At 38.4% G+C, this 18,740-nt stretch overlaps 1 protein-coding gene across 4 annotated transcripts in view; it reads right to left on the bottom strand.

Annotated features, from left to right (window-relative positions):
* acsf3 (acyl-CoA synthetase family member 3) overlaps positions 1-18,740 on the bottom strand; it is a 119,054-nt gene that overhangs the window by 60,256 nt on the left and 40,058 nt on the right. For all 4 annotated transcript variants that reach the window (XR_009804301.1, XM_061887523.1, XM_061887525.1 and 1 more), the window contains exons 5-6: positions 14,437-14,582; positions 1,200-1,297 (exon numbers count right to left, since the gene is read on the bottom strand). Coding sequence is in view for 3 of the 4 variants with exons in the window: in XM_061887523.1 (XP_061743507.1) it covers positions 1,200-1,297; positions 14,437-14,582 (244 nt within the window). In the remaining variant the exon portion in view is untranslated. The remainder of the gene's footprint in view (positions 1-1,199; positions 1,298-14,436; positions 14,583-18,740) is intronic.

Below are 18,740 nucleotides of genomic sequence, written 5' to 3'. Positions count from 1 at the left end.
TCACGTTGTGCGATTCAGAATCGATTATCATTTAAAAAAAAAAAAAAAAAAAAAAAAAGATTTTTTTTTTTTAATCAATCCAACAAACCACTACACAGCAATACCATAACAATGCAATCCAATTCCTAAAGCAAAGCTGAGCCAGCAACACTCAGAACTGCAATAAACAGAACAATTGAGAGGAGACACAAACACCACACAGAACAAAACAAAAGTAGTGAATATTATCAACAACAGTATCAATATTAGTTATCATTTCAGCATAGCAGTGATTAAAAATCCCTCATTGACATTATCATTAGACATTTATAAAAATAATAAAAAAGAACAATAGTGTCACAGTGGCTTACACTTGCATGGCATCTCATAAGCTGGACAACACACTGTGTCCAATGTTTTCACAAAGATAAAATAAGTCTGATTTTTGCTTCCTTTAATAGATCAAAGAAATTGACATTATTGCAATCAGTTGATAAAACATTGTCCTTTACAATTATAAAAGCTTTTTTTACAAAAATCTACTCTCTGCTAGCATGTCAGCAGACTGGGGTAGATCCTGCTGAAATCTATGTATTGAATGAATACACAATCCTTTTCAATCGGGAAAATATCGTTTTTGAATCGAGAATCCAATGAATCGAAAAAAATCGATTTATAATCGAATCGCGACCCCAAGAATTGATATTGAATCAAATCGTGGGACACCCAAAGATTTGCAGCCCTTTTTATATATATATATATATATATATATATATATATATATATATATATATATATATATATATACACACACATACACACGTTATAGTGTCTTTAAAGTTTGTTTAAAAAAAAATTTAAATAGGGCCTTTTGCCGAGGCTACAACCAATTAATAAAGTTTACATTGATTCTAATTGGGGACTCTGTATCGCTATACAAATTTTCGGTTGGCAAACCGTGCTGAAGAACCAATTAGGTTTGTAGATCGAGGTTCAACTGTACATTTTTGGATATCTGGTCATAAATTGCTTTGTACATAATTTTAGTCTTTTTTTCCCAAAGCCACAAACCACTGAAATTCAATATTTTGATAGTGGATGAACAATACTTTTATTTCCCCACATTTCAACACAATAACTTAGATATGTAGAGAATATGCAGTGACTTTTGGTCCAGAACATAGTTTTATTTATTCATTAATAAACATTTACGTGCCTACCTGAGTCCTTCTGTGGTTCCCCTCAACGATTGTGGTGTTGTTTGTGTTATTCGTCACAATCCGCACTTCCACACTAGGTAGTGGCAACCCAACAGCTCCTGTCACACACACACACACACACACACACACACACACACACACACACACACACACACACACACACACACACACAACAAAATTCAGATTTAGTTGGATTTTTTTGATCCTCTGACTATTAATTACAGTCATTATCAATCATTAAAATTTTCCACTGCATTCCAAAATTAAAGGGGAATTAATTTTTTTATGGAAGATTGCGTATCATTCACAATCTTCACGTAAGATATGAACATGCGTCTTTCTTTTTTCTAATGCATTCTAATTCGTAAAATATGACAAGTATGAGGTGGCTAACAAAGCAGTTAATGAGAGTACACGACTCAGCCCATAAATTCCTCTAAAAAAGAACCCAAAAAGCGCCAATATTACTACATTTACATCTTGTGACCTGAATAATAACCAAGTATTACCGATATTGTTATTATAAATAAATAATAAATAAATGGGTTGTACTTGTATAGCGCTTTTCTACCTTCAAGGTACTCCAAGCGCTTTGACACTACTTCCACATTCACACACACATTTACAAAAGTGCTAAAGCAGACAAACTATTTTTAAAGATGCCGTGATCACAGAGTACTTACTAGTTTATGCTGCTATATGGACATATTGAGCTGCTGCATCGCCTCTGAGTTGTTAAAAGTTAATTCTAGATTAAAAATCATGCCTATCACCTGGATAGTAGAAGGTTGTGGACATAAACTGAGAAGGTGGTCAACTTTGACAAACAACTTCGACACGGAGATGGCGAGAAAGACATTAAAAGATACTCGTTTGCGGGACTTTTATTTTTTTTCAACCCTTTCCAAAAATTATTATTAATTCTTCATCTAAACAGGAAGAAATAAACATCCCAGCAGTCGGCATCCCAATGAAAGCAGACATTGTAGAGTAAGTGATTGGTTTACTATGTTTGTACTTAGAAACTGGGATGTTACTGACGTTACGTCCGGCTCACGTCGCGCCCAATCAATACTGGTGGTGGTCAAGCTAGCTGTTTTTCCAATGGGTACTAGGCGACATTTAGCCTTTCTCGAAGAAAAAATGCCCCATACTTGTGTTGTTTTCGGGTGTACGAACTGTTCAAAATGCGAAAAGGATAAACTTTTCTTCAGAGTTCAACCAACTTAGAACCAGAAATGGCAAGAAAAACATGAAAATATGCTCGTTTGCGGGACTTTTATTTTTTTCCCCACCTTTTCCTAAGATTATCATTAATTATTCATCCAAACCGGAAGATAAAAACATCCCAGCAGTCGGCATCCCAGTGAAAGCAGACATTGTACAGTAAGTAATTGTTTTACTATGTTCGTTGTTTGCACTTAGAAATTGGGATGTTACTGACGTTGCGTCCGGCTCACATCGCGCCCAATCAATACTGGTGGTGGTCAAGCTAGCTCTGTTTTCAATGGGTACTTGGCGCCATTCAGTCTTTCTCAAAGAAAAAATGCCCTATGCTTGTGTTGTTTTCGGGTGTACGAACTGTTCAAAACACGAAAAAGATAACATTTTCTTTAGAGTTCAACCAACTGAGACACGAACATGGCGAGAAAGACATGAGAAGACGCGCGTTTGCCGCACTTTTATTCTTTGTCAACCATTTCCAAATTTTTTTATTAATTCTTCATCCAAACAGGAAGAAATAAACATCCCAAGAGTCGGCATCCCTGTGAAAGCAGACATTGTACAGTAAGTAATTGTTTTACTATGTTTGTTGTTTGCAAATAGAAACGGAGATGTTACTGACGTTACGTCTGGCTCATGTCACGCCCAATCAATACTGGTGGTGGTCAAGCTAGCTCCGTTTTGAATGGGCACTAGGCACCATTTAGCCTTTCTCGAAGAAAAAAATGCCCTACGCTTGTGTTGATTTTGCCTGTACGAACTGTTCAAAACCCAAAAAGGATAAACTTTTCTTCAGAGTTCAAACAACTTAGACCCGGAGATGGTGAAAAAGACATGAGAAGATGCTCGTTTGCGGCACTTTTATTTTTTTTCCAAAATTTTCCAAAGTTTATGATTGATTCTTCATTTAAACGGGAAGATATAAACATCCCACCAATCGACATCCTAGTGAAAGCAGACATTGTACAGTAAGTGATTGTTTTACTATGTTTGTTGTTGGAATTAGAAACTGGGATGTTACTGACGTTGCGTCCGGCTCACGTCGCGCCCAATCAATACTGGTGGTGGTCAAGCTAGCTCTGTTTTCAATGGGTACCGGGCCGACTGCACAGTTCCTGTTTTCACCATAAAAGACCTGCTTCATCCTGCCTGTGCTAACAAAATAAGAGTCTCGGAAAGCTAGTGTGCACAAGCTAGCAAACTACGGAGTTTAATGCCAATGTATTTCTTATGAAGTTGTTGCACCTTTCCTGCTTCCGGCGCCTAGACCGTAGTCAAGGAGCGCAGGGGAGACATATCTCCAGGGCCGATGGATTCTCGGGGCAACACCCTTCACTTTATCCGGCAGTGGGTCTTCACAATTCCGGACTCCAGGGCAAAATGACGAGTCCAGCGATTAGTTGCGAATCGTGGCTTTTTATTTAAGTCTTGCACACAGTCAAAACCCACACAAAAACACGAGCCACACCCCAGCCCTAAGCGATCACTCCCTCTCCTCTCTCGCCCACACACTCACTGACGTCACCCACCGACTGTCACACATTAAAGGGCCACACACACACACACACACACACACACACACATATGCTACTCTCATAACAAAGTGTTTAAAAAGGAGTATGCAAGTTGGACAAATGAGATGCCAAATCCAACCACTTTCATGTGGTATTGGACAGAAAGGAGGACTTTTTTTCTCCTCCATTTGAAAATGCAGACGTTATCAGCACCACTGTCTGATTCCAATCAATGCAAGTCATCAGAATCAGGTAATACACCAACTTATATTCTTGTCTTCATGAAAGAAATGAATCTACAGTGCATGTGTTAAACATGCTTGTGTTATCATGAAACACCATTAACTTGTGAACAAAAATGTCTCTTTCATAAATAAATAAATATAAATGATGATTATGAATAGGTAGGTCTCCTCGGCTTGGTCAATTGAAAAGTATCTCGCCTGCAGAAAAAGTGTGGTCACCCCTGCTCTAACCACTAGGCAGGCCACTGAGTACATATTTAGAGCGCTTTGTAGGCAAACTAGAGCAAATTTCATTGGCTCCATTTTTAGCTGACTTTTGCTGACGTTTATTTATGAGTTAGAAAGCATACAATAAAAGAAAAATATAGGTTGGGTTTTTGTCTTACCTAAGAATTGTGAATGAAACTTCCAAAAAAGTGCAATTTGAAAATGAAAGATACATTTTGTGATGTATTACTGCATTATCAGTGAGTGCAGGAAGACACAGAATGTGTTCCAAAAAACTTGTGACCTGTGTTCCGCATTGGACAAAGTGTTAGTGTCCCGGTGGCATACAATAAACATCAGTTATCATCATGAAGTGCTTCTCTCGCAAAGGGAGTGCTCTCCTCCAGGATGGCATTAACCTCCATCCGCAAGGCATAACTGGTCACAAAATGGTTTGCTGAGTCCGTAAAATACAATGACCCGAAAGCCATTCGTCTGAGTTGCCAACAGTCAGCTCAGCCTGCTAGGATGTTGTGCTGATGCAGCTGTTTGGACCACGCTCAAGTAACTTACGCTCTAGGAGGATACTGTGACACTTGCTCTATGGTTTAAGAAGAGCTTGCTGGTTTGACATGAACCAGTAAAGAGGATATTCCTCTTTTTTGACTTACAAATGTTATAATGTTGCATAGTTGTGTTGATGACAGATGGGAGGGTGGGGCATGGTTTGAAGGGAAGTAAAAAAACATTGATTTTTAAATGAATCGCGATTCTTACTTGAAACGATTCTTAATCAATATGAAAAATTATAGAACATATACACACATATATATATATATATATATATATATATATATATATATATATATATATATATATATATAAATATATATATATATATATATATATATATATATATATATATATGTATATATATACACACAGTGGGGCAAAAAAGTATTTAGTCAGCCAGCGATTGTGCAAGTTCTCCCACTTCAAATGATGACAGAGGTCTGTCATTTTCATCATAGGTACACTTCAACTGGGAGAGACAGAATGGGAACAAAAAATCCAGGAATTCACATTGTAGGAATTTTAAAGAATATATTTGTAAATGATGGTGGAAAATAAGTATTTGGTCAAGCATTCAAAGCTCTCACTGATGGAAGGAGGTTTTGGCTCCAAATCTCAGGATACATGGCCCCATTCATTCTTTCCTTAACACGGATCAATCGTCCTGTCCCCTTAGCAGAAAAACAGCCCCAAAGCATGATGTTTCCACCCCCATGCTTCACAGTAGGTATGGTGTTCTTGGGATGCAACTCAGTATTCTTCTTCCTCCAAACACGACGAGTTGAGTTTATACCAAAATGGATACATGGATGATACAGCAGAGGATTGGGAGAATGTCATGTGGTCGGATGAAATCAAAATAGAACTTTTCGGTATAAACTCAACTTGTTTTTTGAGTATATCGATATATCGCCCAGCCCTAGGTGGAATATTAAAAAATATATTTTTAACAAAATTTCACCACCTCCCATGTAGTACCTTTTCGGATCTGGTAGCGTACTTGCCAACCTTGAGACCTCCGATTTCAGGAGGTGGGGGGTGGGGGGCGTAGTTAAGAGGGGAGGAGTATATTTACAGCTACAATTCACCAAGTCAAGTATTTCATATAAATATGAATATAAACATATATATATATATATATATATATATATATATGTATAAATATATGTATAAATATATATAAATAAAAGAAATACTTGAATTTCAGGGTTCATTTATTTACACATATACACACACAGCACTCATCTACTCATTTATGAGTTAAGGGTTGAACTGTCCATCCTTGTTCTATTTTCTGTCACTATTTTTTCTAACCATATGCATGCACAGTAGATGGCAGTATTGTCCTGTTAAAGAGTGTCAAAACATTGCTGTTTACGGCAGGCGAATTGCTTTACGGTACACAAAAACGTGACTGCTGTTGTTGTGTGTTGTTACTGCGCTGGGAGGACTTTAATAAAACAGCCTAACAATAAACCCACATAAGAAACCAAAAACTCGCTCTCGATCATTCTACAGTTATAACGTAATTTGGCAGACACGCTGTTTATATTGTGGAAAAGCGAACGTGAAAACAGGCTATTCTCACTCAGGTCCGCGTGGAGCTGGAGTGGGCGTGGCCTCCAGCTCCGCCTGAATTTCGGGAGATTTTCGGGAGATAATTTGTCCCGGGAGGTTTTCGAGAGAGACGCTGAATTTCGGGAGTCTCCCGGAGTGTTGGCAAGTATGCCTGCTAGGGATCCCAGACCCCCAATCTAAACTACCTGGAAGTGTGTGAAATGTACGTCCTTTTGTAAGCACTAACCTGCACCATCGACAACTTCCAACCCTAAAAAGCATTGTTATCACATCGATGCCTTCAGTACTTCACACATTTATTCAACCACTTCAATGTGTCTCTACTTTTGCTCCTTCTCTTTTTTTTTGCCCGGGCCCTTCAGCCCCAGTCTGACTGCTGCTGAGTGCTTGACAAAGCCTTTTAGTGCAGCACAGTTTTGTTAAAATGGTTAAATTAAGCTGACAAGATTCGGGGGTGTGGGAGGTGGAGAAATCCTGGGTGGCAAAAGTGAAGTAATTGTCAAGCTGCAGTCATGTTTGAGTGTAACAAATGTGGGAATGAGTAAAACAAAAGCATGATTATTCTGACAGCAACTGGTGTTTAAAGTCTGCTTCAGTCATTGCAGCAGAGACAGGAGAGGAGAAAGGAGGAAGGTCTTCTGTTTGTGTGCGTGCTTCCATGCTTCAGGCGCTTACACTATTTCACAGACCACTGCTCTATTGATTAAGAACAGGTCAGGTCTTGATTAAAGAGTTACTCTCAAACTGAATATTGATTTTGTTCACTCTTGCTTGATTGGCAAATTACAATGTCCGTCACACACAAGGTAACACTTGCTTCCCATGCGGGGACCACAACCATCACTTAGTTGCTGCTTGGACTGCTCCAGCTGCTATGAAGACATGTCGAGTATGTTCACGCACTTATGATCAACTTCAGGCATTCCAGGTCACTTGACAGACATGCTTTTTTTGGACTAAAACATTACGTGACATCCTGGGTCTTATTTAAATTAGGGCTGGGCGATATACCAATATACTGTTTGTCCTTGAATTGCCGCCGGGGCGCTAATTAATTTAAATCCTCTTCTCATTCCGGCGTTTACCAAAGGCATGCAGTAAAGGCAAGCATGCGCTGCTTATTCTAAAACCTTTTCTCACTCTGCTGCTTACCAAAGGCATGCGGTAAATTTAGGCCTGCGCTTACACATTTGAGCGTGATTTAAGGATACCATCATTGAAAGCACATTTAATTTAAAAAAAACGTGATTATGGTCTTACCTTTACTTATAAATGAAGTCCATGTGCAGCTCCTTCTGATCAAAAGCATCAATATTGTTTATAGAAGTCTTCCTTATCTTTCTTCAGTTTTAAAAGTCTCTCTGTCTCGATGGAGATCTTCATTAATTACCTCCTGCTTCGAATGAAAGTCCAGTTTAGAAAGCTGTTTTATTTTAGATATGTAATCCTCCATGTTAAAAGTGCAAGCGAGAGGAAAAAATCAACTCTTGCGGCTTGTTGTCACTTCTTCTGCAGCCGAGTAGTCGCAAGAAGGATCACTAGCGCCCTCTACCACCAGGAGGCGGGAGTCATTTAATGACTCATATTTGACACACGCAGCTACGGTATATTAATAAAACATAGCTCCTTGCTGTTCTTTTTAGCATATTCAATAGCTTGGACCTTAAATCCTACTGAATAGCTCTTAATCTTCTTCCCTTTATGCGATTTCAAATGATTGTCTCCTCCATTTTGAAACTGATGACAGGTGAAGTGTCACTCGTGACGTGACGAGTTTGACCCGGTGGAAATTCTAGACATGCGCAAATACAAATAATATTTTGTGAAACGAGTTTGACCCGGCGTTAATCCTGAGCCGGCGGTAATGCTAAGCATGCACTAATTATTTTTCGAAACGAGTTTGACCCGGCAGTAATTCTAGGCAGGCGCATACTATATACCTGGCGGCAATTCAAGGAAATACGGTACTCGATATTTTCTATATCTCTGTGCGACATTCGAGTATACGTTCTCACGCAGTTGCTTTTAGCTGCGGGCATTACACTGCATGCATTTCCCACTCGAAGCAGGAGGTAATAAAGGAAGATCTCCATCGAGACAGAGAGGCTTTTAAAACTGAAGAAAGATAAGGAAGACTTCTATAAACAAGTTATCGATGCTTTTGATCAGAAGGAGCTGCGCATGGACTTCATTTATAAGTAAAGGTAAGACCATAATAAAGTTTTTTTTTATTAAATGTGCTTTTATGATGGTATCCCTACATCACACTCAAATTTATAAGCGCAGGCCTAAATGTACCGCATGCCTTTGGTAAGCGCCGGAGTGACAAGAGGTTTCAAATTAATTAGCGCCCTGGCGGCAATTCAAGGAAATACGGCATTTGAACAAGCGCACAATCAGTTAGACACTATTTGTGAAGCAACAGTCAAATGCATCAATAAAACATTCCTCCTTGACACAAATGAATGTCATCTCATGCGATATCGAGATGCACGTTTGCCAATGAGGATAACAGATGATACAAGGTTGAACCTGACTTTCAGTCGATGCGAGGTGTGATGATGTAATCGTCTCATAAATGTACATGTCTTACAAGGGCAGCGCGACCTAGAAAGACACACCGCTGTTTATCTGCGATGCTCTAAAACTGCAAGACACATAAATAAATAATAAATGATAAATGGGTTGTACTTGTATAGCGCTTTTCTACCTTCAAGGTACTCAAAGCGCTTTGACACTACTTCCACATTTACACACACACATTCACACACTGATGGAGGGAGCTGCCATGCAAGGCGCCAACCAGCACCCATCAGGAGCAAGGGTGAAGTGTCTTGCTCAGGACACAACAGACGTGACAAGGTTGGTACTAGGTGGGGATTGAACCAGGGACCCTCGGGTTGCGCATGGCCACTCTCCCACTGCGCCACGCCGTCCCAAGGAAGAAAAAAAAAATAGGCCAAAAGAATAGATGCCCCACATACTGGGGAATGTATAAATCAAGTCTCTGTCAATAGTGTGTATGAGTATTTATGAGAAAAAGATGGTGTTTCCAAAAGAACCACAGGAGGGTGAATCCCTCCCACTTCTTTCCTCTGGCTGCTATTGATCCATTTGAAGCTACTTTAAGACAAGACAGTAACAGAGACACTCCATCACACCTGCGCACACTTCTCTCCTCAATGTTTTTTCTGCGTCAATAAGAAGCACACGTCTCTCAAAACTACTCCTAATAACCACCTGAGCGGAATCAAAAGCAGCCTGTTTTGTTTATGCCAAACAGCACGTGACCAACAAACACAAACAACAAACACAAACAACACCCTCCCTATTAAGACCCCAAACATGAGGATGCACGCTACAAGCTAATGAGGTTTCGCTTTAACCCTTAAGCCTAATTCATTTAAAACTACATTAAAGTCCTACTGAAAGCCACTACTAGCGACCACACAGTCTGATAGTTTATATATCAATGATGAAATATTAACATTGCAACACATGACAATACGGCCGCTTTACTTTACTAAACTGAAATTTTAAATTTCGCGCGGAAGTATCATGCTAAAACTTCGCGGTGCATTGTAGAGGACATTTTGTTCCAGCACCGTTCACAGCTATAAGTCGTCTCTTTTCATCACATAATTCCACAGTTTTATGGACATCTGTGTTGCTGAATCTTTTGCAATTTGTTCAATGAATAATGGAGACGTCAAAGAAGAAAGCTGTAGGTGGGAAGCGGTGTATTGCGGCCGCCTTTAGCAAAACAAACACAGCTGGTGTGTTCATTGTTTACATTCCCGAAAGATGACGGTGAAGCTTTACTATGGAACAGAGCGGTCAAGCGAACACGGTTGGATTGGACCACACACACAAAGTACAACGTATTATGCAGCGATCGTTTCGAAAGATCCTGTTTCGAAGAGGGTCCCTTATGAAGAGCAGAGATGGGCGTCGCCACCACCTGTCGACTGGTGCTGAAGAAAGGTGCGGGGCCGACCTTCAGGTTGTACAGGTACCACCATATTATCTCACTAAAACACTAGTAACACAATAAGCAGATAAGGGATTTTCCAGAATTATCCTAGTAAATTTGTCTGATAAAATCTGAATCGCTCTCACTGTATGGACATTTTTTTCTTTCTAGTCCTTCACTCTCACTTTCCTCATCCACGAATCTTTCATCCTCGCTCAAATTAATGGGGAAATCATAGCTTTCTCTGTCCGAATCGCTCTTGTTGCTGGTGGCCATGATTATAAACAATGTTCAGATGTGAGGAGCTCCACAACCCGTGACATCACGCGCACATCGTCTGCTACTTCCGGTACAGGCAAGGCTTTGCGGACTTTGTCGTGGATGTTCTCTACTAAATCCTTTCAGCAAAAATATGGCAATATGGGGAAATGATGAAGTATGACACATAGAATGGAGCTGCTATCCCCGTTTAAATAAAAACATCTCATTTCAGTAGGCCTTTAAGTCTAATTCATTTAAAACTACATTAAGCCTCCTAAGCGATGAAAAACCTGTACTAAGACCTAAAGTCATTTGATATTTGTGTTGTGCTTTTATGTTTTATACTCTTTTTGTATGAAAAGAACATAAATAAATGATAAAATGTTATGGAGAAAACACAAATTATGCAGTATTTCCAATAAAAACTTGCAAATTGTAATACTTAAGATGAGGCAAATACAGCCTTTGATTAGTAAATAATGAATAACAGCACTTATGTTGATGCCTCCTTAGCCGAAAAACGGACACTCACAAAAAAGTGTTATGAGTACCCGAAGGTCATATAGTATCTTTTATTTTTATTTATTTAATTTTGAACAGTTTTCAACAGCTTCAGAACAATCCAACTATACAACATTTTTATATACCGGTATTTGCAATGTTTTATTTTTATAGCCTTTTAATAACAACAAAAAATATATACAATTTTATTATGGGGAAAAACAGGAAAGATGCAATTTTTCCCCCAAAAAGTTGCAAAGTAATTACAGCCGTTAAAGAGTCAATAATTCATAACAACACTGATTTTCGAGGTATTATTATTTTTGGAACACTAAGAGTTTTATTTCCAGATACTCACAATATCCCGCCTTACCCGAAAAACGAATGCTCTCAAAAAAGTGTTATAAGTACCGGTAAGTAACATACATACATACACACATATACATATACATATACATATACATATATATACATATATATATATATACATATACATATACATATATATATATATATATACATATATATATATATATATATATATATATACATACATACATACATACATACATATATATATATACATACATATATATATATACATACATATATATATATATACATACATACATATATACACATACATACATACACATATATACATACATATATACATATATATATATATATATACATATATATATAATGTTTATGTGTGTGTGTGTATATATATACTGTATGTGTGTATATATATGTATGAGTATGTATATATATATTAGGGGTGTGGGAAAAAATACAATTCGAATTTGAATCGCGATTCTCATGTTGTGTGATTTAGAAATGATTCTCTTTTTTTTTTTTAAATTGATTTTATTTATTGATTTTTTCTTTTAATCAATCTAACAAAACAATACACAGCATAACAATGACTGTAGTAGATCCTGCTGAAATCCTATGTATTGAATGAATATAGAATCCTTTTAAATCGGGAAAAAAATCGATTTTGAATCGAATCGTGACCCCAAGAATTTTAATTTGTTTATTAATTTTGGCCAAAAGGGGGCACATTTAAATTTCTTACACACATTTATTATTACATATGATGGCCAGAGGCGGAGCACTCCACATTTTTCTACACACTTGTTAATTCATATGTTGACCAGAGGGGGAGCACTTTTAAAACTGAAACACAGTCAATTTGAAAAATCCCTCCTTTTTGGGACCGCCCTCATTTTGATAGATTTCATCACCAGGGCTGCAAATGAGACATTCTCTATTAGATGCAATGGTTTTCTGTTTTGGGACCAGGACTTATGTCCTAACTTGTTCACACCTCCTCATATGGAAGCTTCTTTTCCTTCTTGACGTCTCAAAAAGGGTTGAAATACCAGAACACACACACACACACACACACACACACACACACACACACACACACACACACACACACACACACACACACACACACACACACACACACACACACACACACACACACACACACACACACACACACACACACACACACACACACACACACACACACACACACACACACACACACACACACACACACGTATTATTCTCTCTAGCTTTAATGGTGTTAGGATGTAAAGGCGGGGTTGCAACATGAACAAAAGCATATGTGGAGAACGACTATTTTCAGAGAAGGCTCTGAACTTTAGACAGCTCGGTCTTCCCCCCAGTGGTATTACTATTGTTTGTACTTACTCCTTTGTGTAGAATAAATTGTTCATCTTCAGTTCTAGTCACCTCTCTTTATCTAGACAGCCTTAGAAAAAACGAATCTGGGAGGACTCTTCCCTGCAAAAGGAAGGTCCCAACAAACAACTATCACAAAAATAGATACATTAATAAAGTCGTATCTCTTTGAACTTATTGTTAAAATAAAGCAATAGTGGTGGATATATATATATATATATATATATATATGTATATATATATATATATATATATATATATATATAAATAAAAGGAACCTTCACTGACATTTGTGAGAATCCCCCAGAAGTCTTGTGGTTTCTTAGCTTCATATGTTGTCTTTTGATCCTCACTACAGTCAGGTAAGTCCCATGATCCCAACCCTACACCTTCCTCACATGTGCAGGAACAAAAGCAGTCTTGAAACCAGGTCAGATCAGAAGTGGATGCTTTCTTCTCTTTTCTCTTCTTCAGCATCTCGCTCTTCTCTTGCCTTCATCGTTTTCTCCCATTTCCCGCACCTTTTTTTAATCTCACATATCTCCCCTAATCCTGAAGAATCAAAAAAGTAATTTCTATGGATAGTTTTGAAGCATTTGAAGTTTAAAAATAATTATATATGTATATATACTTTAGACGTTTGTATGAGTTTGTCCATTTCTTTGGCATGGAGGTATAGTGTGAGTTTTTGGGGGAAAAAAAGGCATTGTTACGTAAAAAAGACATCCGACCATCCATTTTCTACTACTTCATGCATCAAAATCAGTGTCATGATGAATTATTGACCTATTAAAGGCTGTAATTACCTCATAAAAAGTATTCCACTTTGCAACAAATTTTTGGGAATATAGATTTTTGTTTTGTTTTGTTCTTTTTACAAATAAGAGCATAAAACGTTAAAAAACAAAACAAAACAAATTACAAATACATGAAAACATTATACCTGTGGTTAGTTCTGAAGCTGTTTAAAAAATGTATAATGTTGAACGTTAAAAAATAATAATATCAGACTTACCGTATTTTTCGGAGTATAAGTCGCTTTTTATTTTTTTATTTTTCATAAAGAAATACAATCATGTGTGCTTACGGACAGTATCGCTGCAGACTGTATTGATGTATTTTGATATATTGTGTTTGTTATGTTGATTTCATAATAATAAAAAAAAAATTAAAATGTTATGTTTTATTTCTTGTGGTTGGGGACCACTGCTTTAGACAGATTTAATAGAAAATAAAAATGTTTTTCTTTGTCGAGGCATTTTTTTTTAAGTTCAGAGAAAACTATCCCTGTGTGAAATTATTAGTTGCATTAAAACCTCTTATGGCTGGCAGAGTTTGGAATTCATTCACTTTTTATGACCGATTTTTTTTTTTACATTTAATGTGTTTTCCCCCCCTTAAATGAGTATTAAAAATGTATGTGTAAGAAAGTTGAATACCTGGGGTGCGTTGGCCCTTCAGAGGGTTGGACAGTGCCATGCCAATCTCCGTCATGCCGTAGCGCTCCAGCAGCGTGTGCCCCGTCATCTCCTGCCAGCGCTGCAGAGTGGGCAGCGGCAGGGCAGCAGAGCCACAGACCATGAGCCTGGGAAGCCAAGGCAACAATTAGGAACATCAGGCATGTGAGCACCCGTAGAGGACAAAAAAGATTTTAAAAAATGACGGAAAAAAAAGGGGGAAAAGGGCACTAAGTGCTGCCACGCAAGACCAGAAAAATTTATTTGAAAATCAAGACTAAATTTCCTGCAATTGGATGCATTTCTACATTATAGAAACCCTGTTTCCTTATGAGTTGGGAAATTGTGTTAGATGTAAATATAAACAGAATACAATGATTTGCAAATCCTTTTCAAGCCATATTCAGTTGAATATGCTACAAAGACAACATATTTCATGTTCAAACTCATAAACTTTATTTTTTTTTTGCAAATAATCATTAACTTCAGAATTTGATGCCAGCAACACGTGACAAAGAAGTTGGGAAAGGTGGCAATAAATACTGATAAAGTGGAGGAATTCTCATCAGACACTTATTTGGAACATCCCACAGGTGTGCAGGCTAATTGGGAACAGGTGGGTGCCATGATTGAAAACAGGAATGCTGATTATCGGTCCTGCTAGACACCGAACTCTATTTAATAATACAACTGTAACATTTGACAACCAAATAATTAAACAAGGTGATTCGGTAAAGAATCTGGGGCGGCATGGAGTAGTGGGTAGAGCAGCCGTACCAGAAACCTGAGGGTTGCAGGTTCGCTTCCCAACTATTGACATCCAAATCGCTGCCGTTGTGTCCTTGGGCAGGACACTTCACCCTTTGCCCCCGGTGCCGCTCACACCGGTGAATGAATGATGAATGAATGATTGGTGGTGGTCGGAGGGGCCGTAGGTGCAAACTGGAATCCACACTTCCGTCAGTCTATCCCAGAGCAGCTGTGGCTACAGATGTAGCTTACCACCACCATCGTGTGAATGAATGATGGCTTCCCACTTCTCTGTGAGCGCTTTGAGTATCTAACAATAGAAAAGCGCAATATAAATCTAATCCATTATTATTATTATTATTATTATTATCATCTTTGACCCAATTCTCTCCTTTGAGGCACACATTAAAAGCGTTACTAAAACGGCCTTCTTTCATCTCCATAATATCGCTAAAATTCGCTCCATTTTGTCCACTAAAGACGCTGAGATCATTATCCATGCGTTTGTTACGTCTCGTCTCGATTACTGTAACGTATTATTTTGGGGTCTCCCCATGTCTAGCATTAAAAGATTACAGTTGGTACAAAATGCGGCTGCTAGACTTTTGACAAGAACAAGAAAGTTTGATCATATTACGCCTGTACTGTATATACCTTTATATACATATATACATACATATATACCTATACTGTATATACCTTTATATACATACATATATACCTATACTGTATATACCTTTATATACATATACTGTATATACCTTTATATACATATATACCTACATATATACCTATACTGTGTATACCTTTATATACCTTTATATACATATATACCTATACTGTATATACCTTTATATACATATATACATACATATATACCTATACTGTATATACCTTTATATACATATATACATACATATGTACCTGTACTGTATATACCTTTATATACATATATACCTACATATATACCTATACTGTATATACCTTTATATACATATATACATACATATATACCTATACTGTATATACCTTTATATACATATATACATACATATATACCTATACTGTATATACCTTTATATACATATATACATACATATATACCTATACTGTATATACCTTTATATACATATATACATACATATATACCTATACTGTATATACCTTTATATACATATATACATACATATATACCTATACTGTATATACCTTTATATACATATATACATACATATATACCTATACTGTATATACCTTTATATACATATATACATACATATATACCTATACTGTATATACCTTTATATACATATATACATACATATATACTGTATATACCTTTATATACATATATACATACATATATACCTATACTGGCTCACCTGCACTGGCTTCCTGTGCACTTAAGATGTGACTTTAAGGTTTTACTACTTACGTATAAAATACTACACGGTCTAGCTCCATCCTATCTTGCCGATTGTATTGTACCATATGTCCCGGCAAGAAATCTGCCTTCAAAAGACTCCGGCTTATTAGTGATTCCCAAAGCCCAAAAAAAGTCTGCGGGCTATAGAGCGTTTTCCGTTCGGGCTCCAGTACTCTGGAATGCCCTCCCGGTAACAGTTCGAGATGCTACCTCAGTAGAAGCATTTAAGTCTCACCTTAAAACTCATCTGTATACTCTAGCCTTTAAATAGACCTTTTTAGACCAGTTGATCTGCCGCTTCTTTTCTTTTTCCTCCTCTGTCCCCCCCCTCCCTTGTGGAGGGGGTCCGGTCCGATGACCATGGATGAAGTACTGGCTGTCCAGAGTCGTGACCCAGGATGGACCGCTCGTCGGGACCCAGGATGGACCGCTCGCCTGTGTATGGGTTGGGGACATCTCTGTGCTGCTGATCCGCCTCCGCTTGGGATGGTTTCCTGTGGACGGGACTCTCGCTGCTGTCTTGGATCCGCTTTGAACTGAACTCTCGCGGCTGTGTTGGAGCCACTATGGATTGAACTTTCACAGTATCATATTAGACCCGCTCCACATCCATTGCGTTCGGTCCCCTAGAGGGCGGGGGGGGTTGCCCACATCTGAGGTCCTCTCCAAGGTTTCTCATATTCATCATTGTCACTGGCGTCCCACTGGGTGTGAGTTCTCCTTGCCCTTATGTGGGTTCTTCCGGGGATGTCGTAGTCGTGATGGTTTGTACAGTCCTTTGAGACATTTGTGATTTAGGGCTATATAAATGAACATTGATTGATTGATTGATGATCGGGTATAAAAGCAGCTTCCGTGAAATGCTCAGTCATTCATAAACAAGAATTGGGAAACGGTCACCACTTTGTGAACAAATGCGTGAGCAAATTGTCAAACAGTTTAAGAACGACATTTCTGTAAAGGAATAGTTAAATCAGGCAAGAATTACGATTTTAGAATGGCTTTCCCAAAGTCCTGACTCATGTGGACAATGCTGAAGAAACAAGTCCATGTCAGAAAGCTAGCACATTTAGCTGAACTGCACCAATTTTTGTCAAGAGGAGTGGTCAAAAACTCAACCAGAAACTTGTGGATGGCTACCAAAAGTGTCTTGTTGCAGTAAAACGTTCCAAGGGACATGTAACCAAAATTGACCCAGCAGCTTTGCTCACATTTTCAGTAGACCCATAATAAATTCATAAAGGAACCAAACTTCATGAATATTTTTTTGTGACCAACTAGTATGTGCTCGCGGTGGAAGAGGGGTTAGTGCGTCTGCCTCACAATACGGAGGTCCTGCAGTCCTGGGTTCAATCCCAGGCTCGGGATTGGCAACACTAAATGGTCCCTAGTGTGTGAATGTGAGTGTGAATGTTGTCTGTCTATCTGTGTTGGCCCTGCGATGAGGTGGCGACTTGTCTAGGGTTTACCCCGCCTTCCGCCCGATTGTAGCTGAGATAGGCGCCAGCGCCCCCCGCGACCCCAAAAGGGAATAAGCGGTAGAAAATGGATGGATGGATAATATGTGCTCCAATCACTCTATCACAAAACAATAAGAGTTGTAGTTGTAGCTGTCTTGGTTGCCTTGTTGGGTCTGCTCCTGTCTCTGACCATGCTCCCTCCACCCCAGCTGACGATGGCGTAGAACACCACAGAGGCCACCAGAGTGGATATGTTTCTTTTACTTTTTATTCATGTATGTATGTGGAAGTGTCTGCTTGTATCTGCTGCTTTAATGTCTTTAATGTCCTCTGTGTTCTTTGATGTTTGATGTTTCCCTCTTACACACATGTAAGAGGGATGTGTACTATGGCTATGAGTTTTTTTCCCCCTGGCCTCAGTCTGCACCCCCACTCCAGGGCCCAGGCTAAGACCGATTTTTTAATTTTATTTTAATCTTCTATTTTTTTCTCCCCCCCCCTGTTTACCTGTGTCTCATCTTTTTTGTAAGGGGCGCTGGAAGCCGGCAGACCCGTCAGCGATCCTGTTCTGTCTCCCTGTAATGTTTGTCTGATCTTGAATGGAATTGTGCTGAAAATTGTAATTTTCCTGAAGGAACTCTCCTGACGGA

Source organism: Nerophis ophidion, linkage group LG25, assembly GCF_033978795.1.
Source record: "Nerophis ophidion isolate RoL-2023_Sa linkage group LG25, RoL_Noph_v1.0, whole genome shotgun sequence".
Lineage (NCBI taxonomy): Eukaryota > Metazoa > Chordata > Actinopteri > Syngnathiformes > Syngnathidae > Nerophis > Nerophis ophidion.
Note: the sequence above shows the minus strand (reverse complement) of the source record. Positions and strands in the feature narration are given on the sequence as shown.